At 54.8% G+C, this 21,819-nt stretch overlaps 2 protein-coding genes across 5 annotated transcripts in view; both read right to left on the reverse strand.

Annotated features, from left to right (window-relative positions):
* Window positions 1-260: 260 nt before the first annotated feature.
* On the reverse strand, window positions 261-14,180 carry LOC307225138 (uncharacterized protein). Of its 3 annotated transcripts, none has more exons than XM_079992946.1 (12): window positions 13,995-14,180; window positions 13,305-13,348; window positions 12,603-12,666; window positions 11,683-11,823; window positions 11,123-11,224; window positions 9,850-9,908; window positions 9,556-9,696; window positions 9,410-9,452; window positions 8,698-8,778; window positions 6,385-6,535; window positions 3,118-3,188; window positions 261-1,739 (listed from the first exon to the last, which is right to left on the reverse strand). In XM_079992946.1, exons 1-12 carry the CDS (start codon window positions 14,037-14,039, stop codon window positions 1,578-1,580), a joined length of 1,104 nt encoding a protein of 367 aa, XP_079849072.1. In that variant the 5' UTR covers window positions 14,040-14,180; the 3' UTR covers window positions 261-1,577. The 3 variants fall into 3 exon arrangements, 2 of the variants coding, with proteins under 2 accessions (XP_079849072.1, XP_079849073.1); XR_013842806.1 differs by lacking the exon at window positions 261-1,739 and adding an exon at window positions 6,642-6,738; XM_079992947.1 differs by lacking the exon at window positions 11,683-11,823.
* Window positions 14,181-16,145: 1,965 nt separating this feature from the next.
* GCC1 (GRIP and coiled-coil domain containing 1) overlaps window positions 16,146-21,819 on the reverse strand; it is a 325,404-nt gene continuing 319,730 nt past the window's right edge. For both annotated transcript variants that reach the window (XM_079992428.1, XM_079992427.1), the window contains exons 2-3: window positions 19,790-20,864; window positions 16,146-17,787 (exon numbers count right to left, since the gene is read on the reverse strand). In XM_079992428.1, coding sequence (XP_079848554.1) covers window positions 16,471-17,787; window positions 19,790-20,833 — 2,361 coding nt within the window. In that variant the 5' untranslated portion in view covers window positions 20,834-20,864 and the 3' untranslated portion in view covers window positions 16,146-16,470. The remainder of the gene's footprint in view (window positions 17,788-19,789; window positions 20,865-21,819) is intronic.

Consider the following 21,819-nt stretch of genomic DNA (forward strand, 5'->3'; position numbering starts at 1 on the left):
AAAGTAATTGTAAAAATGGAAAATTATAGAGGGGGAGGAGCAGTAAAATATGCCCCGGGGTTAGTCAAAGCCATTTTCCAGAGTGTGGCCCCTGTTGCATCATGCTGGCTGCTACTAGGAGCCCCAGGTGAGAGCCGAGGGCAGACTGGGGACCAAACTGCCCCAGAAGGAGCACAGTGTGTCCCCCACCAGAGGTACTGCCCCCCAACCCCCAACTAGCACTCATAAAGCCTGTTTTATGAATGGGAAAACCGTCGATATTAAAATAAAATAGTTTATTCATGAATAGAACTCAAGCCAAAGGTCACAGAATCATACACAGAGCGAGCCAAAGTGGTTCTGAGCAACAATGTCTGAGCACATCATGGCTGCAGCCACAATCCCCGACTCCTGACCATGGGGAATACAATGATCTGGCAGACAACAGAAGGAAGGATCCTTATCTGCCCAGGAAGAAACTGCTGAGCAAGAGACTAGGTGAATGGATTGGGGCGAAGGTTATTTGTGACGCCAAAGGGATGTGCTCATGTTTGCCCAAAGATGAGCAGAGAAGAGGAGACTTGCCATCCACACATATCTTGGAGACAAGGCGAGGACTCAGGTTTCTGACAAACGTCGCCCCTGCCTGTGATGCCTTGCAAGATCTGGATGGTGCTTTTGGGGGCTGGATCTCTGGGCAAAAGGCAAACTTTTCAAAGGAGTCGCACCCTTTGCTGTTTCGGAAGTAGGAACCTTGCTGTGACGAAAATAAAGATTGGGCCTCCTAGTCGCCTTGCTTTTCAAATACACTGTTGAGAGTGTATTAACTTATGGTCTGTGTGTGTGGTTTGGGAGCTGCACGGCCAGGGAAAAAACAATGCTGTCCAGGGTTGTAAAGACTGCGGAGAGAATAATTGGGTGCATTCTTCCCACCTTGGATCCAATCTATGCTTCCAGGTGCCATAAGAAAGCTGCAGAGATAGCGCAGAATAGTGCGGACCCCGGAAATGATCTCTTTGAGCTTCTGCCTTCTGGAAGAAGGTACAGGGTTATAAAGACCAGGACTAGAGCCTGAGAAACAGTTGCTACGCAAATGCAATTCTGGTTCTAAACGCAGCATAAGGGGTCTCTATAGTATAGTGTATTTTAAAATGGGGTTTCAGAGTTTTTGGGGGTTTTTGAATGTTTTATGTAGTTTTTCAATTTCATTGTTCTGCATGGGACAATGACAATAAAGATATCGTATATATACCTGGTTGCATTTTCTTGCTTTGCTCTGACCGCCAAGTGGACCCCAGGGGATCGTGAGACCCCAGAGCAAAGGGGGGGGGGGCGACAACAATCTCCTCATTTCCCCACAACACTTGAAGCCCCTGTAGCAAGCAGAGCACACATCTCCTACGTCTCTCTGGTGTGATCCTGCTGGCTGCTGGGCTAATCAAGTCCTGAGCAAAATACCCTTACAAAAAAAACCCAGAGGTGGAGGGGCTTGTAATGCACCCCTGGCAGGGGGGGGGGGAGGGAAGCAGAGCTGAGCTGCTCCCTGCCTGAGTTTTGCAGCACTCTGTTCTTGGGAGACCCCACCTGCCCCTCTTTCTTCAGCCCTCCCTGCAAATGGCCAGGGAGTCCTCGAAAAAGGCTTTCTGGCCCAGGTGGCCCAGGAGGGGCATCTGCTCCCCGGTCACCTCCCGGCGGAAGTTCTGCCGGAGCCATCCGTAGACCAGGCTGTGCAAGAAGCCGTGCAGGGAGACGGTCAGGGCCTGCAGAAAGGGTGAAGAGGGGGCGTTACGCTTACGGGGGACGCGAAATCCAGCCGCTTCAGCATCTCAGGGGGAGACAGGTGTGCTCTGGCAGAGAAAAGGGAGGCTGGGGAGGGGGGAAGGTTAGCGGGGGCCCAGAGATCCAGGGAGTTGAGACCCCACCTGCAATCCCTCAAAGTATCCAAGGCCGCCTCTGGGGATTGCTCTGCTTGCATTTCTGTGGCTGACCACTGCATGGCTTTGTTTGGTTAGATCAGTGCTGTGGCACCCTGGGGTGCCATGAATGATGGGCAGGGTTGCCGCGGGCAACCCTGGCCTGTGTCCTTCCCTCCCTTCTCTGATGCCCTCTCACGTCTCTGCCTGCCAAAGGCTTGCACAGTTTTTTGTTGCAGCAGCCCTGGTGTAATAAGAATTTTAAGGTCTTAGATATATATTAAATGTTCATAAATGTACCAAGCACACACGTACATAAATATATAAACCACATGTCTGAAGCAGCACAGGAAGACAGTCCTGAAACCATTTTGACTCTCAAGCTGACCAAATGTTTCTCTGCAAGGAGGGAGGAGGTGAAAAAAAACACCTTCCTTGTTACAGGAATTTAGTAATCACCATTTCAAAGGAATAGACAGACTACCAGGAAAGGCAATTAGATAAGGCAGTATCAACCTGGCAGACAAGAAAAACAACAGCATTCATATTTCTGTTGTAGACCACCATTTCTGTGATGTAGGTATGATGTATGGAGGGGTGGTCTTGAGCTCCAGGGCAGGGAATTTAAAATGTCTATATAAGGCCTTGTGCACCATTTTTTGAGGTCCTCCTCCTTTCCTGCGTGTGAGGGGAGCACCCTGTTGCAGCAGATTATAAAGATCAGCCTTACCAGCTGCTTTGCTTCTCAATATTCTCTGGTTGGCCTCTGTTATTTCCTCTCACCAATAGGGAACCCACGTAAGGACTCTATATGGGCTCTTGGATACCCCGTATAGGAAAAAGGGGAGATTTTGTTTACAACACTGGCTATAAGCTCCGCTGGCGAATGGCGCCTCTAGGGCTGGCCAGGGGTTGCATCCCAGGCCCCTATGGGGCAGTGTGAGGAGGCACCTCTCTATGGGGCAGGAGGGGAAATCTCAGAGACCAGGGGCGGCAACTGCGGCTGCCCAGGGGACTCCCAAGGAGAGGGGAGAGGAGAGGAAGCTGAGGGAACACGCCACAAGGGAGGGTGTTTGGCAAAGGAATGGGGCTGCCAGCTCTGCAGGAAAGGGGGGACATAAGTGGGAGCCCCTCCCTTCGCCAGCACTGAAGTCCAGGAGCCAATGCAAGACCAGTGCATTTGCTTCAGCCCCTCCAAGGACGCCCCCCCCCCCCGGTCACTCACCACAGCCAAGTAGAGAGGGAAGAGGATGGGCGGCTGAAGACTGGTGAAGGAAAGGAGGCACAGGAAGAAAGCTGAGGGGGAAGGAAATAATAATAATAATAATAATAATAATAATAATAATAATAATAATAATAATTTATTCATACCCCGCCCTCCCCAGCCAAGGCCAGGCTCAGGGTGGCTAACAAGCAATAATAAAAACAAGTTGATTAAAATACAATTCAAAAGATTAAGATACAACATTAAAACATTAGGGTGCAATCTCTTCATAGGAGGAGAAAGGAAAAAGAAAGAGGGGGGGGGGATCAAATTGGCTCCAAGCCAAAAAGGCCAGGCGGAACAACTCTGTCTTACAGGCCCTGTGGAAAGAAATGAGATCCCGCAGGGCCCTGGTCTCATGAGGCATCTGATCAAGGCCTGTATTTTAAAATGAGTTTAAAGATATATTTGCAAATGTTTGTATGTTTCATGCCAGGCAGAAACCAGCTGGCTAAGTACTTTGGCAGTTGTTTATCTTCCTGCTCTCCTGAACAAGGGCCCCCCTGATTTATAGCAGTAGCAGGAGACAAGTTTCTCAAAGTTGTAAAAGGGAATTACAGGCTGGGAGCAAATGTTACACTGACCCTACATATTACAGAATACAATCAAGCTGCAAAAACACTAATTAAGAGTTGGTAAATAGTAAGATTTATTGTTTAACAGAAAATAATACCATGTGCCTCCCACCAGACTCTAGCCATATTTTCCTAAGGTTTAAGGTATACTGAGAGAGTTAAAGGGCAATAAATTTTGGGAAGAGCTAATGGGAAAAGCAGCTGGCTGGGAAAAGGGGGGTGTAAACTGAAGAGGCTTCTTTTGAAGCTGTTTTTTACTGAGTTCCTTTTTACTTTGCAAAGGCCTTTTCTTCTAAAAAGCTATCTATGTTATGTATGAGATTTGTTGGCTTAATGTAATTAGGCAAAGGATTTAGAAAGTAAGAAATGTTAGATTCTTATGTTAGATTCTTATTTCATTGATGGTGTGTGAGAATGTGAACCCAAGATCTCTGTTTAGATAGAATTTAATACCACGAGCCATTTGTTTTAGCCATTTGTTTTGGAATGCAGGGGCAACAGGGGCAAAAGGTGATCTGGTAATTAAGGTGCCTTGTCGAGGCAAATGTAAGATATATGGCTACTTGTCTGCCACTTATGGATAGAAGGAAATATACCGGTAGCTCTTTGTCTCCCATAAAAGGTAATGGGAAATGGGTGTATCTTTTATGATTGGTTCTAGCAAACAGCCAATAGGAATTTCAACCAGGCTGATTGGACAGAGGCAGCCAAAGGAGGAGCAAGGGGGCTGAGCTGAGGAAATATAAGTGCTGGCCATCAGGGCTGGAAGGGGCAGAGCTTTGGTAACCATATACCACTGTGCCTATCATTTATTTGTCTGACAAATAAATTATTATTTTAATTTCTCTATTGCTGCGTTGAATATTTCATTCCAGCTAAGCGTTAACCACAAGCAGGGTGCTACAGTCTCATGAGACAGAGAGTTCCACCAGGCCGGAGCCATCACTGAAAAGGCCCTGGCTCTGCTTGAGGCTAATCTGACTTCCTTAGGGCCCGGGACCTCTAGTGTGTTGCTATTTATGGACCTTAAGGTCCTACGTAGGGCATACCGGGAGAGGCGGTCCCGTAGATACGAGGGTCCTAGGCCATGAAGGGCTTTAAAGGTCAAAACCAGCATCTTAAACCTGACCCTGTACTCCACCGGGAGCCAGTGCAGCTGGAAAAGCACTGGGTGAATATGCTCCCATGGCAGAGACCCCTGTGAGGAGTCTCGCTGCAGCATTCTGCACCCGCTGGAGTTTCTGGGACAGCTTCAAGGGCAGCCCCGCATAGAGCGAATTACAGTAGTCAAGCCTGGAGGTGACTGTCGCATGGATCACTGTGGCCAGGTTGAGAAGAAGGGGCCACGTCACTTTTCCTGGCCAAGGTCACCAGGCTGGCAGGGGGCACCCTGGCCCCAGGGCTGCCAGCTACTGTGCTCCTGGTGAGTCACTGTCCCCTGGGAACGTGACTCACGGTTTGGGATCACGGCCACCTTTTCTCCCTCGGTGACAAAGCGGGTGCTCAGCTGGGCGAAAGATGGAGCTGGGCTGTGGCAGAGCAGAGTTCCTATAAGCCTTTCCTCTCCCCCTCCACCCCGAAAAGGCCTTTGTCTGCCACCAGGGAACAAGTTCCTTCTTCCACCCGGTTAGGGTGGCTCCCGTCGCCCATCACCCCTCCCTCACCAAGGAGTCCAGAACTACTCCTTGCCAGTCGAACAGACTCTCTGGGAAGGTACCAAACCCTCCTGCCTTGGGGGCTCACCCATCTGGGGCTCTCCAGCTGTGATTCCTGCAGGGTGGGAGGCTGGGCTAGATGACCCTTTGGGGTCCCTACAAGCCTGCGATTCTGTAAATGCACAAACACGGGGCATCTGGGGAGGAGGGAGGAGGGAGGAGGGAGGAAGCTCCTCCCATTTACACATTTCCCAGGTATTTCCGCAGTTCGAAATGTTGGATTCAGCTAACATGCAGCACCTTAAGCAAACCTCCAGGATCCCCTCTGCCTGGGTGCTGATCCCTCTGCCCATCTCGGCAGACACACCCCATAATAGCCCTGATTTAAACATGTAACTGGGCGGTCTTTGTCTCTGCGCTGATGGATCAGAAGAAGAGGAAGAGTTTGGATTTGATATCCTGCTTTATCACTACCCGAAGGAGTCTCAAAGCGGTTCACAATCCCCTTTCTCTTCTTCCCTCTGTGAGGTGAGTGGGGCTGAGAGACTTCAGAGAAGTGTGACTGGCCCAAGGTCACCCAGCAGCTGCATGTGGAGGAGCGGGGAAGCGAACCCGGTTCCCCAGATTACGAGTCCACCGCTCTTCACCACTACACCACACTGGCTCCCAGGGACTCTCCCCGCCCCCAGCAGCCCAAAGAAAGCTCTCAGGGTCTGTATCTGATTTGCGGATCCACCCCAAGGTGGGGATTAGTTGTTAGACAATGTATCTTGATTGTTCTTGGCTCATTCAATAAACATCAGAAACCTGGAGGCAAGTGATGAGGCTTAACTTGGGGGTCTCAAGTCTGCCTCTTTCCCCTCCAAGATGCCTTGAGGCTGGATTTCCACGTCTTCAGACCCAAGTATTGCAATGTAGAAGGCAAGTGGTCTCTCGGCGGTCCTACCTCTCAGGGAGGGAGAAGCTAGAGGAGGAGACAAGGCTCCTAGGTCACTCACCTGGCATCCAGCAGACCAAGAAGACCAGCTGGAAGAAGCAGGCAATGCGGGTTCTGGCAGCACAGCCATCACTCTCCGGAGCTGGCAGGGTCAGGGTGAGGCCACCTCTCTGCCTGTGGCGGCACCAGCACTTCACCCTGCAGTAGAGGACCTGGCCAGGGGCAGCGGGAGGCAGCCATTAGGGGCAAGGAAAGGGGCAGAACTCAGACCCCCCAACCCTTCTCTGGGCTCTTTCCCCCATTGGAATGCCCGTTTGCCTGGCCAAGAAGAGCAGGTCATTTGGTCAGCCAGCGAATGGGCCTCAGACCAGGCTCCATTTTTACCCGAGTAAAATGCTTTTGACGTATTTGCTGCCTGCATTGAAATGTAAGTAAAGTTAAAAGACTGTGATTTGTTAGATCTAGAAGGGTTTAATGAAGGGGTTATGGTTGGCATGCGTATTTAGCTTATGAAAAAGGGAAAGTACACAGGGGATTTATGAATCATGTCCTAAGGAAATCATTATATAAAACATGGACAAGATATAAGGATCTCCTAGAACCGAAAACACCACGGTGGGCATCACCTCTAGAAGCAATTACAATAAAAAAATAAAAATATGGAGTTAGAATGGGCCACATATAAAGATCTGATTAAGGAAAAATACATTAAATTGGTAATTAAAGATTAGGAAGATGAGGAAATTAAACAACACCTTACAGGTTGGATCCAATACCATCAATTGCACGAAGTGTTCAGGACAGATAAGAAAAAAGGTTTCTAAAACAAACCTTCATTATTAGAAAAACAAAACCAAGGTAATATAAAAAATGTATGATACATTATTGGAGTGGGAGGTCAAAGATGAACAGGCCAAGGAGGTAATGATCAAGTGGGTTTTAGATATTGGGAAAACCATTAACAGCATGGGAAGAACTATGGAGAAAGAACTGGAAATTTACAGCCTGTGAAGTATTGAGGGGAAACCTAATCAAGATGTTTAACAGATGGTACTTAACACCTACCAAAATAGCTAAAATGTATAACACAAAAACAAATCTGTGCTGAAGGTGTGGTAAAACAGAGGGGACACTTATACATGTTTGGTGGACCTGTGGAAAAATCAAAAGCTTCTGGAACACAGTGTATGACAAGCTTAAAAAATGTTTAAGTATAACTTTATGAAAAATATAGAAGATTTTCTACTAGGGATAACGGACACAGGTATAGCAAGAGAAGATCAGAAAATATTTCTCTATGCCACAGGAGTAGCAAGGATCCTAATTGCTAAAAACTGGGAAAAGAGAAACTGTGCCAACAAAAATGGAATAGCAAGATAAACTGTTAGAGTATATTGAACTGGCTAGATTAACAGAGGCAATTAGTAGAGATCACACTAGACAAGAGTTTTAAAAAGCTTGGGGAAAATGCAGAGAATACTTCACAAAACAGAGCCCTAAAATACCTGGACTTGTTTTGATTAATGTCTGCAGGAGACTTTGTGGATATTTAAGTTATAATTAGAAAAATCTAAATAATTATTCATAAAGGAAACAGTTTATAAGAAGTAAATAAGGAGGCCAGATACAGGATAAAGGAAGTCTCTTATTTGGTTGTTTGCTTATTGTATGTTATGTTCACGTTTAATGAGGGTGGATTTGTGTATTGCGGGAGTGGGGGGGGGGTTGTGTTATGTTGTAAATAAAATTCTGATTAATTTTTTTTTTTAAAAAAAAATGAAATGTAAGTAAACCATTTTTGTTTTTACTAAAATGTGCAGCTTATTCCTAGCAAAAGGGACAGAGAAGGGAAAGGTCAACAGACCACAAATGGGGGGGGGGGCTATTGGGTCGTTGTTTTTATCTTCATTGTGTATTTTGTGATTTTATATCTTGATTTTATTCTGTGAACCGCCCTGAGACCCCTGGGTATAGGGCGGTATATAAATTCAATAAAAAATAAAAATTGTTACGTACTGAGTTGACGAGGATCCAAAATCAAACAGTCTGATTTGTCCTAGAACAATAGGATCCAGAATGCAGCAGTCTGATTGGCCCGCAGGAGTCACCCAATCCAGCTCCAGGTGGAAGTGAATCCACAACCTGATTGGTCTACGGGTGAATCCCGGAATTAGCCAATCACATGCGGCCCATTGTGTAAATAATGTATATAAAGCAGACATCTCAGGGGAACTTCCATTCCTCACTACTATGAGATGAATAAAGAGCATGAAATCCACTCTCAGCTCTGAGTATATTTCAAAAATAAATAAACAGGCCCCGGTGGATGCCCACACTTACACGGACAGACGGACGGACGGACGGACACACTTACTGTGCAGCAGGCGACAACCAGAGAGACAAAGACGAGAAAGAAGATCTTGACTTCTTTGCCAGAGTTGTTCCTGTCTGTGTACTGGGAGGAGAAGGGGGAAGCTCCTCAGTAAGGGGGCCAACACTGGCGGGGTGGGGTCCAAGGGTAACCCCCCCCCCATGGAAACAGGCCCCGTGGCCCTTCTGCTCTGAAGCCCATGGGGGCACTTTGCCCACCCCCATTGGGGCTCAGCTGCCCAGGCAGACAGGAGGGTCTCCTGAGAATCCCATCACCCTCTCTTTGTGGGGAGAGTGAGTTCCTGCTCTCCTGTGACAGGAGAGATGCTGGCAGGAGGAATACTGGGAAGAGGCTGGAAATGGAAGGGGAACAAACCTCCCCCAGTTCAACCAGTGATTCAGGGGGCTTGGGGTTAGATTGGATGATCCTTAGGAGCCCTTGAGACTAGCCCCATGCCAACATTTGGGCACTATCACCATCTGTGCAAGGAGTGAAGAGGGCAGCATTTGGGGCGGCCGTCTGGTCCTCCAGGGGAGCTGGGGGGCAGCTGGTTTCACAACACCACAACCCTGCTGTTGCTGGGGGGGCCCTTCACCCAGAACTAAGGCACCTTGTGCCCCTAAAGGATGGGGGTGGGGGTCCAAGAAAGGGGCGTCCCAGACCAACAGGGAGAGGAAGCAGCTGATGGAGGAAGAACTGGGGGGGGGGGCAGTACCTTGTAGCAGGTGTCTTGCGAGTGGCGGATGAGGATCAGGCAGCTGGAAGGAAAGTGGGAGGGTTTGGCTAGCTGGACGCAAGAGACCACCCTCCTCTGCAAAATCCCACCCCATCCCAAGCGAGAGGAAGGGGGGAAGGTTCTACCTGGAGCAGTAGAGGCCGTGGGACCCTCGCGAGCCGTTGCCAGCCTGTAACGCCAACGGGGGGAAGGCCCAGGGCGCCACATTTCTCAGGGACGAGCCTCGAATGACCAGCAGGATCACAAAGACCAGGAAGGGGAGCAGCCTTGGGGGCAGGGAGAAGACACAGGGTGGGGTGTTGTGGAACAAGATGGCTCAGAGAGGTGGCTTTGCCTCGTGTGGCCTCCAGGGGCCAAGAGGGCCCCCCTCCCAAAGGGAAAGGGTGGCAGGACAGACCCCGCCAGTCAGTTGCACCTACCAGGCCAAGAGACGGGGCAGATTTATTCGGAGTCTTTCGTTGAACCTGCTGCTCTCCTCCTTGGGGGGAAACAGAGACGGCTGGTGAGAGGAAGGCAGCTTCCTTAGCAAAGGCAAACACCCGCCGGGCATTGTCCAAGTCCTCCTCTCCCCTGCTTGTGTCTCCCCCAGGTGCCCGCCAGCCTCTTGCACCTCGCCCAACTGGGCAGGGGCCTCTGCCAGAGCCTTTCCCAGACAGAACACCTTGGGCACCCATGGGCGGAGTCCTGAGAAGCCCCCCTCTATGGAGCCAGGCCCCAGAACAGGGGTCAGCAAACTTACTGCGCCTTCGGCCGGTGTCTCCAGCGCCGGTCGCGCAGTGGGCCAGAGGGCAGGGGAGCCTGTGCCCATATGCATGCACACATGCTATTTCCAGCACACTTCCGGGTTGAAGGAGCACCGGAAATATCGTATTTTTCGCTCCATAAGATGCACTTTCCCCCTCCTAAAAAGTAAGGGGAAATGTGTGTGCGTCTTATGGAGCGAATGCAGGCTGCGCAGCTATCCCAGAAGCCAGAACAGCAAGAGGGATTGCTGCTTTCACTGTGCAGCGATTCCTCTTGCTGTTCTGGCTTCTGAGATTCAGAATATTTTTTTTCTTGTTTTCCTCCTCCTCCTCCTCCAAAAACTAGGTGCATCTTGTGGTCTGCTGCGTCTTATAGAGCAAAAAATATGGTAGCTTGTGTGCATGTGCACGGACCTCCTCTGACCCAAATGTGCACCGGAAATAACGCTTGTGCATGCGCACAAGCTATTTCCGGTGCTCCTCCAACCTGGAAGTGGGCAGCCGCACAGCGCAGTGCCAGTAACAGCGGGCGGCGGCAGCGGGGGTCACCGCCGGCCAGATAAACGAGTCCCTCGGGCCTTATCTGGCCCGTGGGCCTTAGTTTGGGGACCCCTGCCCTAGAAGGAACAGCCCAAGTCCTCTCCAAGGCTGGCCAGCACCCCACTGGTGCAGCCTTGCCCAGGCTGGTGCCCCCTCCCCCAGCAAGTTGGGCTACAACTCCCATCAGTGCCGGCCAGCAGGGTGCCTGGGGCTCAAAAAACCTGGAGGACCCCAACTGAAGTGCAGAAACTCTCATCATTGCCAATGGGTAGAAGGAGCCTCACGGTTGGTGAGGAGACCCTCCGCCATCTTGGCTGTGATTGAGGCATTGCAAGGGGCTGGTCTAGATGACTCTTGGGGTCCTTCCTAAGCTCTCAGAGGCCAGGCGGGGGCCCTGCGCCCTTCCTACCTGCAGCAGGGCAGAGGAAGGGGCCTCCCTCCAGCCCCCCAGAGCTCGCTTCACTTCGTAGGCATAGACAACGACCATCAGCAGAGAAACGGCATAGAACATCTGGGGAAGAGGAAGGCAGGGCAAGGGCAGGTGAGCGCCAAGAGGTGCCTGGCAGGGGACAGAGGGGGCCAACCTGGCTCTGGCACAAGGCAGGGGGCGCCCTGACCTGGGCAGGGCTGGTGGGCTGGTTCCAGAGCCAGGAGGCTGCCCCATCCGTCTGTCTGCAGGAACTGGCAGGACTCACTTGGGTCAAGCTCTCAGCAAGGGGGCAGCCATGAGACCCCAGGAAGGGGTGGCAGAGCCTTGCAAGCAGAAAGTCCTGGGTTCAAATCCCCCTTAGCATCTCCAGATGGGGCTTGGGGAGACAGCCCTGGCTGCCAGTCAGGGCAGGTAATTCTGAGTTGGCTCAGAGCAAGGCAGCTGACTGCATTCCATGCCACCCACTGGTGCGAGAGGCGGCTGCCACACGCCCCTGCCAGCTCTGCCACGGAGGCCGGGCAGAACGACGGCTGCCTTACCAGGCCCAGCATCAGCAGGTAGGGACAGGCTTGGTAGGCCGAGACGAAGAGCCGCGGTGGAAGGAGCTGGATGGCAGCTGCGGAGAGAAGGGCCGAGGCACCCAGGAGATCCGCCAGGGAGAGGAGGAAGAGCGGGCAGAGCTGGGGGGAGAGCAAGGCGTCAGGGCCAGCTCCAGACCAGCAACCGACAGGACCCCTCCTCTGCCCCCTGGCACCCAGAACCCACCCTCTGGACCAGGGGTCAGCAAACTTTTCCAGCAGGGGGCCGGTCCACTGTCCCTCAGACCTTGTGGGGGGCCGGACTATATTGGGGGGGGGGGAATGAACGAATTCCTGTGCCCCACAAATGACCCAGAGATACATTTAAAATAAAAGGACACATTCTACTCATGTAAAAACACGCTGATTCCCTGACCGTCCATGGGCCAGATTTAGAAGGCGATTGGGCCAGATCTGGCCCCCGGGCCTTAGTTTGCCTACCCATGCATTGGATAATCAGATTGAAGGGGGCTCAAAGGTCAGGCAGGCCAGGGAGTGCCCTCCCCTGGCTTCTCTTGTCCCGTTCCCAGAGCTCAGCCTGCTGCACAATCTAGACATCTGGGGAAAAGCTTGACAACTTTTCTGTCTGGATTTTCACATTTTGAAATACAGCAATCCTAACGCTTCAAAGTCTCCCTCCCCCCCCCCTTAAGTTGGGCTGGATGGGGAGCTGGGGGGGCTCTCAGATTACTCTGAGCCCATCCTCTTGCAGGCTGCTCTCTTTGGCGGCAGCACTCAGGTGAGGATTTTGAAGAGCCCTTGTCAAATGCAAGCGATTCTCCCGTGCCCCCCGGGGGGGGGGGGCGGCCTCCTGCAGAACGATGCCCTGGGTGGCGGAGCATTTGGGGGGGGGCTGCGTCGGAAACCCCACCCGGGCAGACCTGATCCTGGCAGCATCGCCTTCGGAGGAGGGAGGCAGCCACAATGGAAGCGCTACCCAGGAGGCTGGAAGACAAAAACGGCCAGGAGTCAGCTGGGCTCTCGCTTGGGAGAGGGGAACCCCCACCCCACCCAGCTCCCCCTCCACCGCCTGCCAGCCCACCGTGTCCATGGGCAGAGGAGGCAGCCCCCAAGAACCGGGCAAGTCTTTGCTGTAGCTGGCCTGTGGACTCATATGCTCTGCCCTCAACTGCTGGTGTCAGATGCATAGCTGTAAACTTTTCCCTTTTCTTGCAAGGAATCCTATTCGGAATAAGGGAATTTCCCTTTAAAAAAAGAAAATGTTGACAGCTATGGACTCAGGTGTGCCTGACACCCTTGGGTGCCTCCAGAGAAGGCAGGTGGGGGAGGGTGCCAAGTCAAGCAGAGACCCTGCAGGCGCCCCCTCCCCCCATGGCGGGCAGACAAGTAGCCAGGACCCACCCAGGCAAAGGGCACAGGCTGTGGGTGCCCTTGCTCACCCCCTACCATCAAAGGCATCCCGAAAGCTGCTTGGATTCCCTGCGACCCACAGAGCATGGGGCTGGAGATTCCGCCAGGAGGAGGGCAACAGGGGGTCAGGCTGCTCCCTGTGTGGTTGGAGGGCAGAGAAGAGGCCTTGCTGGAGGGAAGGAGGGAGGGAAAGGTGGTCTGTGGCCACTCACCTGAGAGCCAGGGCAACCAGGTAGACCCACGCCAAGGCCAAGACCTAGAGGTTGCAGGAAAGAGGTCGTGGTTAGGAGGTGCCCCACACAAGCACTCCAGTCAAGGTGTGTCTAGACTGCTGAGAGGTTCCCCCCCCCCCCGGTCTTTCCAGTTTGCTGTTCCCTTGTAAGTCACCAGATGTCCGTGATGAGGATTCCAAGTTGGGGTGGGGGTCCCGCCAGGGTGGGGGCCAAGGAGATCCCTGCAGAGAAGCAGCTGAGGCCACCTCAGCCCCACAGCAGCCGGCCTCTTGCCTCTGCATGTTTCCACAAACCAAGAGATGCCAAGCCGGAGGAAGACAAAAATGGGGAGGTGGTCTGCCCACCCAGCTCCTGCCCCCTCTTGCCCTGGGAAACTGCTTAGCTCAGGCGAAGAACATAAATTCAGGAAGTCCCTGAGGCTAGCAGATTTCATTTTCCCCTGCAGGGAGACACCAGAGTGGCTAAACCAGGTATGCCCCCCCCCATTCCCCACTGGACACCTCTGGGCCCACCTGCTAGAGGACCCACTTTGCCCCCAGGCTATGGGGCTGCCTTTCCCAGCTGGAGCCAGGCAGGTTAAGGCACGCCAGGCAGATTCCTCCCAAGCCAAGGGTGGGCGGAGGAGCAGGAGAGTTGCACGGGGTGGGTGGGGGTTGAATGGGGGGGTACCTCTTCGTCCGGAAGGGCAGCTCCACTCCTGCCTCGCTCGGCCATGGTGGGGCTACGGCTGGAGGGGCCACAGAGCGCCGCCTGCCCTCCCTGCGGGCTCCGCTGCCCAGGGAAATTCCCCACCAGCCGCTCAGCTGACTTTGTTTGCACAAGGTGTTTTCCTTGGGCTCAGGAGCAGGAAGAAGCAGCCGCCAGGTACGAGTGCTGCTGCGCCACTTCACGCCCAAGCAGAGGAGAGGAGGAGTCGGAGGAGGCTGGCAATTTCCCTGCACCCCAAAAGCAGCAGCAGCAGAGTTAAGGCTGCGCCAGCCGCCCCTCTTCCTGCCAGGGCAGAGCTGCAGTGCCCCCTGGGGCCACCAAAGACCCCCCCCCACTGTCACTTTCCTGTGGGGAGAAAGAGCAGCAGGCAGCTCTCCCCCGGCTAGCAGCAGCCCTGCCTCGGTTTCCCCTTGAGAGCAATCAGGCACAGAATGCTTCAGACCAAACCTGAAGCAGGGGAGGGTTTCAGGAAGGGCAAAGGTCACCCAGAGATTGAAAGCCTTGCTTGGCACATCCTGCCAAGCCCCCCAACCGCCTCCCTGCCCTGCTGGACTGCTACCCCTTCAGGTCTTCCGGGGAGGAGGCCCTGTGCAACAAACTGCCTGCCACCCACAGAATGAAGACTTTTTCGCGTGCCAGTAGCTGGCTGGCCAGCCTGCCAAGGGAGAGGGGTCCTGCTTAGCCCCCTGCCCAGCCACCCCTGATCGCTGTCTCCAAGCGGGGAGCAGGCCAGCAATCCCTGGGGTCCCCCCTCTTCTCCTTTCCTGCTGCAGATCTGTGGGCACCCCACATTCTTCCCAGGTCCCTGCGTAGGGGAACACCTTGTGGCATCACAGCAGGCCGGCCAATGGCCAGGGTGGTCCTCAGTTTCCCCAAAGGAATGCAGGACGTCAGCCAGGGGCCTAAAGAGGGGTGAAGGACGAGGATCTCCTGGGCTCCAGCCCAACCACACAGTTCCCACGTGGACCCATAGAAAGAGGCCCCTTTAGCCATGCTAATGTGTGTATGGGGGCAGCTCTTACTGCAGGTATGAGGCGCCTCTGAGTCAGCTGCTACTCGGGGGGGGGCAGGAGGGAGGCCTTGCCTTTCTGTAAGCCAGATAATGCTGCTGAGCTTCTGGGACCTGGTAGCAGGGAGTTCCATAGGTGCCCTAAGCGCTGCAGAAAAACCTCGGCCTGAAGTCAGGGAGAGGCATCGTGCAGGATGAGCAGAGGCCCATCAAGGCACTTTATACCTCGCAGCAGCTGGGAGGTTACAGGGGACTGCAGAATCACAGAGTCGGAAAGGACCCCAGGGCTCATGTAGTCCAGCCCCTGCGGTGCAGGAATCACAACTGTTTTGCAAAAAAAAAGTGCCACAGGGACCAAGCGCATTTCAAAACCGCCCTCAAGTGGCTGATGTGTGTTTTCCTTCATCTCCCCTGCGAATCCAAGACCTGGCAATGTTTCCTTTCCGTTTCTGCCCTGTCTGACAAAGCCAGGCCAACAGCGTCCGGCGGCAAAGCACAGCCCCCCACCCTGGACCCACAAAGCAGCAGGCCTGGCTATGGGGTGGCACCCGCAATGGGGCCTTCCCAATCCCAGGGCTGGGCGTTCAGCCAGAGTACGGCCACTGGAGCTTGTCCCCCGCAAGATGCTCATAGATTCACAAAACTTTAGAAAGGGACCTGTGCGGTCATCTAGCCCAACCCCCCGTAATGCAGGAATGGCAGCTTCCACTGCCTAAACCCTGGAGGGTTCAGCGTGAGATTCAGACCCCAGGACATTGCCCAACTCTCTGCCCCTCTGGCCCAGGACCTCAGGCAGGAAGCTCTTCCCAGCCCCTCGCCAGGCAAATCCGCAGGGTTCTCTGCCCCCCACCCTCCTGCGATGGGGGCCGGCCTGGTCAGCAGTGCCACATGCCTCCCCCCCATGATGTGGAGTGGCTGGCAAGTCCCGGCCCCCTCTCCCTGAGTTCACCCAGCTCCCAAGCAGCCACCTCCCAAGTCGAAGAAGCCCTTTCACCCTGTAGAGGGGCCCTCTTCTTCTGCCCCCCCCCCAGCTCCACCCCTGGGTGCCCCACATGCCACATCCTGCTCCAGAACACCAAGAGGCATTTGCCCACAGCACAGTCTCTGCTTGATGGTCCTTTTTATTTACAGATCACAAACCAAGTTGAAGCCTGAGAGGCAGGAAGAAGAAAACCCCAAATGTAGCCTGCACGAATTCCCCCATTTGGCAAAAGAAGACCCCCCCCCAAAAAAAACCCCACTTGATTCAAAATCCCCCTGTCTCCCAGATCGTGGTCGCTTTCAAGAAATGGCTCTAGGGCGGATCCTGGCAGCAGAAAGGCGCTCAGAGCCCACAGCTGCAGGAAGAGGAACTGGCAGACCCGCTCTCTCCTTGGCACAGGGGCACCCTCTGGGCAGAGCAGCTGGCCCCACGGCAGCCCAGGGGGCTCACCTCTTCCCCGAAGGCCACCAGCTGCCTGCGCCCCCCGCCTGGCTGAGCACGGCCTGCTTCTCCTCGGGGCTGAAATGCAAGATAGTCAAGATGGCCGTCAGCGTCTGCTGCCGCCCCAGCAAGTCCGTCAGCGTCAGGAAGCGGTAGAAAATGTTCTTGAGGTACTCCAGGTTGGCGCCTTCCCTGCCCTGGTCCCGGGCGCTCTTCTGCAGGCGGTCCTGCAGGCCCGAGACCTCCTCCCGGTGGCGCTCGGCCTCCTCCAGGAGCTTCTCCTGCAGCTGCCGCACGGCCGCCTCCAGGCTGCGCTTCTGCTTCTTCAGGGCCGAGGCCTCCACCTCCTTCCTGGCCAGCTGCTCCGTGTACAGCAGGAAGGCCGGCTCCTTGGGCGCCGCCAGGTGCAGGGCCTGCGTCAGGGTCTCCAGGGAGACGTCGCCCTCGTCCCCCTTGGGGTCCCCGCTCTGGGTTCCTCCCGCTTGGGCCGGGCCCTGCTTGGGCCCCTGGAGCCCGTAGTACGGCAGCACCAGGGCCCTCAGCTGCTCCAGCTCCTGGTCCTTCTCGGCCAGGACAGCCAGCGCCCGGTCGCGCTGCTTGTGCATCTCCTCCTCCAGGCGCAGAACCTTCTCCTGGAAGCCTAGCTGGCTCCTCTCCAGCTCCTGCCTGTGCTGCTGCTGCAGGCGGGCCGCCTCCTGGCGCCAGGCCTCCGCCTCCTGGCGACGCTGCCGGGTGCTCTCCTCGCAGGAGAGCCGCAGGGAGACGTGTTTCTCCTTCAGTTCGGCCAGCTGCTCCTGCGCCACCTCCAGCTCCTTGGCCAAGCTCCCGTCCTTGGCCGACTTGTTCTTGAGGACCACCTGGGCCCTCTGCTTGTACCTCTCAAACTCCTCCTTCAGCTGCTTCAGCTCCTGCTGGTAGTAGGCCGCGGTGGCCTTCTCGCCGTCCCCCGTCTCCGTGCCGCCCTTGGGGGGCTCCAGTCTGCAGAAGGCTTCGATCTCCTGGGCGGACGCCGGGCTCTCCTTGGTGGCCTCCTGCAGCATCTCCTTCAGCTTCTCCATGCGGTCCTTCAGGACGTTGACGTCCAGGCTGCTCTCCTCGAAGGCCGCGAGGTCCAGCGGGGAGCGGCCGGAGGCAGCCATGGCTAGGGTCTTGTTCTCCAGGTCCAGCTGGGCGATGCGGTCCTTCAGCTTCTGGATGGCCAGCTGGTCTTTCTGCTTGGCTTTCTCGTAGGTGCCCAGGAGCTCAGAGACCTCCGAGATCTGGGCCTCCAAGCTGGCCACCCGCTGCTCCTCCAACTGGATCCGATCCTCTGCTTGAGCCGTCTGTGTGGGAAGGAGAAACAGAAGGACATGAGAGGAGGCTGCTGGATGAGGCCAGCGGGAACCCACCCAGCCTGGTTTTATTTTAAAACCTGCCGCTTCTCCAAACCTTTTGATTTCTTCTCATGCTTTTGGAACACTCTCCAATGGTTGCTCCAACGTCAGCACCACACCACCAGCAAACACCCTTAGTTTAAAGACTCTACGTCTCACTTCAATATCTTTAAGTTCCCTATTTCTCCTTATATTCTGAAGCACAATTTCTAATGCCATAATACAGTCACACCTCATGTTACGTCCCCTTCATGTTACGTTCTTTCAGGTTACGTCCCATGGCGACCCGGAAGTACCAGAAAGGGTTACTTCTGGGCTTCGCCGCTCGTGCATGCGCAGACATGCAAAATGACGTCACGTGCATGCGCAGAAGTGGCGAATCGCAACCTGCATGTGTGCAGATGCGCCGCTGCAGATTGAGTTCTTTTCATGTTGCAAACGGGCCTCCAGAACGGATCCCGTTTGCAACCAGAGGTACCACTGTAAACAACAATGGAGATAAGGGTCAACCTTGTCTCGTTTTTCTATTTGGCATTTGTCCGAAAGAATGTATCTGTGGATTGATCAGTATAGATCTCTTCAATTCCAGCCAGGAAAGAATTACCTGTTTCCATTTTCTCAAATACCTTAATCAAGAATGACCAAGAAACACTATCAAAGGCTTTCTCCGCCTGCCCAAGAGGTGGGGAAGAAGCATGGCTTGGCTCTGCCAGGGAGTCATGCCACCAGCCTGGGCCAAGCTGCTGCCCCCACCGAGGACGGGAGCTGCTGCCCAAAATATCTGGAGGCCACCCGGCTGGCGAAGGCTGCTCTTCCCCACAAAAGGCTCCATGCTGGCATGGCGTCCACAGGCCTCAGCAAACACCTCCATGGAGGGGGCCAGTAAGAGTGACCCCCACCCTGTGGTGAGCTGGAGAAGTCAAGGGACCATGTAGGTAAAGGACGGTGCCTGCTTTGGGGCTCCGCTCAGGAGGGAATCACAGACTTGCAGAGCTGGAAGGGGCTCCCTGAGTCATCCACCGTATTTTTCGCTCCATAAGACACACTTTTTTCCTTCTAAAAAGAAAGGGGAAATGTCTGTGCGTCTTATGGAGCGAATGCACTGGACCGGAGCCATGGCTCCTGTCCGTCAAGCAAAGCGGGAGAAGCTCACAGGGCTTCTGCCCAGCTTTGCGCAGCTCTATCTCTGCTTGCTGTACAGCCAGGAGGAGGGGCGGACGGGAGCCATAGCTCCCGTCTGTCGCTCTCTGAAAGTAAGCAAAGTGAGAGCCGCTTACATGCTCTACGAGGCTCTTGCTTTGCTTGCTTTACAGCGAGCCAGGAGGAGGCAGGCAATTCAAAGCCAGCAGGCGCTTTTGAAAGTGGTGCATAGCCAGCAACAGTTCCTGCAGCAGCCTCAGCTAGCAAAGGTCTGCACGCTCCCTAAATGGAGCAATGAGGCTGCAGAGGGACGGCAGGGCACAGGAGGGGTTGGATCGGGAAGGATAAAATTTAAGCAACTAGCAGCAAAAACAAAACAAAAACCCAACCTTGAGCTCTGAGCCACAAGAGCAGTGAAAACCAGGAGGTAAAACAGGAAGGCTGCTGGGGACGGGAGGGCAGGGGATGAGGGAGCGGGGAAAATTAGGCAAATCCCCCAGCGTCTCAGCTGATCCGCTGGCTCCTTGAGCGCACACACTAAACAAACATACAGCTCCTGTCCTTCTTAGTCTCACTCTGACATACTAGTAGTTTATTAAGTAGTTTAGTACAACATTTGATTCAGAAAATTTTTTCCCTGTTTTCCTCCTCTGAAAACTAGATGCATCTTATGGTCGGGTCCGTCTTATGGTGCGAAACATACGGTAGTCCGAACCCCTGCAGTGCAGGAATTGCAGTGCAGGAATCCCCGGCAGGTGGCCCTCCCCCCCTTGGGAGAGAGAGCCCCTTCGGCTCCCCACCCCGTGCTCACCTTCCGCATCTCCTGCAGCAGCTGCGCCTGGAAGTGGCTCCTCAAGCTGGCCGCCTGGGCCTGCAGCTCCTCCACCTGCGGGTCCGGCCGGGCGCTCTCCTCCCGCAGGGCCCTCAGCTCCCGCCTCAGCTCCTCCACCTCGCGGCCCAGCTGCCGGGCCTGGTGCTCGGCCCCCTCCGCCCGGTCTGCCACGCCCGCCTTCCCGGCCAGGGCCTCGCGGGCTTCCTCCAGGCCCAGCTCCGCCTCCTGGCGCAGGGCGCGCTCGCTCTGGAGCAGGCGCTGCAGCTCCCGCAGCATGACGGCATGGTCGCCCTGCTCCTGCGCCCGGTCGTGCTGCTGCGCGATCAGGCGGGCCTTGACCTCGGCCAGCTGCTCCTGCGCCTCCTTGACCTCGGCCTCCAGCCGGCTCCTCTCCTCCTCGGCTCTGCGGCTGGCGCTCTCCATTTCCTGCTTGGCCTTCTTCTTGTCGGCCTGGTAGGAGGCCTCCATCCGAGACTTCTCCTGCGTGACGGTGGCCAGGGAGCTGGTCAGCGTGGCCAGCTGAGTCTTCAGCTGCAGGACCCTCCTGTCCGACTCACAGGTGCCCCCCACAATCAGCTCCCCGCTGCCAGAGCTCACGCCGCTGCTTTCGGAGCTGCTGGTCTCCTCCAGCTTCGAGGGAGAGGCTGCGTTCGCCACTGCCACCGTCCCCTCTTCCATGCCCACCAGGTCCCCCCTCACGCTGGCCAGGCTGGCAGCGGTCCCATGACTGTCCTCGCTGTGGACTGAGCTCTGGTCCTCACTCAGGTCCGGGCTAGAGGAGCCAGCCACCCCCAGGGGCTGGGCCACACCGCTGCCCAAGCCGGCGTCCACCTCGTGGGAGACCGACAGGACCTTCAAGCTGGCCTCCAGAGCCTCCTTCTCCTTGAGAAGACTCTTGTAGGCCCGCACCACGTCCTTCAGGCGCCCCTGGTACTGCAACAGCTGCTTCTTCTGCACCTCAATGGTCTCCTGCAGGTCCTTCTTGCTGGGGCCGCCCCCAAAGTTCATGCCAAACTTCTCCATGGCGCCGGGGGGGCTGGGCTGGCTCTGAGAGCTGCAAGGGAACATCAGGGTGTGAGAAGAGCCATGCAGCCGGGTCAGGCCGACCACCCATCCAGGATCCTGTCCCCACAGAGGCCCACCAGATGCCCCGAGGGGAGGCTAGCAGGAGGGTTCATAACAAGAGCAAAAGAGCCTCCCTGGACCAAGTCAGACCTTCAGTACAAGTACGTCAAGCAGATAAGGCTGCCTAAAGGTGCTTAGAAAGTTGGTGTGAATTTTTATCTGTTTCAGTATTTTAACTTTTTATACCACAGAGCTGTACAGTTGGAAGGAATTTCAGTTAAAGCATCCAAGACATAGGGTTATCAATTTTTCCTGTCTTCTTTTTCTGTGAAACCCTGGGGTGGGGTGGGGGTGTTTCCTACACTCAAGTGGTGCATAACTTTGGCAAAATAAACAAACACAATTAGCCCATCTAGCTCAATACAGTGGTAAAGGTAAAGGGACCCCTGACCATTAGGTCCAGTTGTGGCCGACTCTGGGGTTGCGGCGCTCAACTCGCTTCACTGGCCAAGGGAGCCGTACAGCTTCCGGGTCATGTGGCCAGCAGGACTAAGCCGCTTCTGGCGAACCAGAGCAGCGCACGGAAACACCTTTTACCTATTGATCTACTTGCACTCTGACGTGCTTTGGAACTGCTAAGTTGGCAGGAGCTGGGACCGAGGAACGGGAGCTCACCCCGTCGCGGGGATTCGAACCACCAACCTTCTGATCGGCAAGCCCTAGGCTCTGTGGTTCAGACCACAGTGCCACCCACGTCCCTCAATACAGTGGCACCTCGGGTTAAGTACTTAATTCGTTCCGGAGGTCCATTCTTAACCTGAAACTGTTCTTAACCTGAAGCACCACTTTAGCTAATGGGGCCTCCTGCTGCTGCTGCACCGCTAGAGCACGATTTCCGTTCTCATCCTGAAGCAAAGTCCTTAACCCGAGGCAATATTTCTGGG

The sequence above is a fragment of the Podarcis cretensis genome (assembly GCF_951804945.1).
Source record: "Podarcis cretensis genome assembly, chromosome: 10".
NCBI lineage: Eukaryota > Metazoa > Chordata > Lepidosauria > Squamata > Lacertidae > Podarcis > Podarcis cretensis.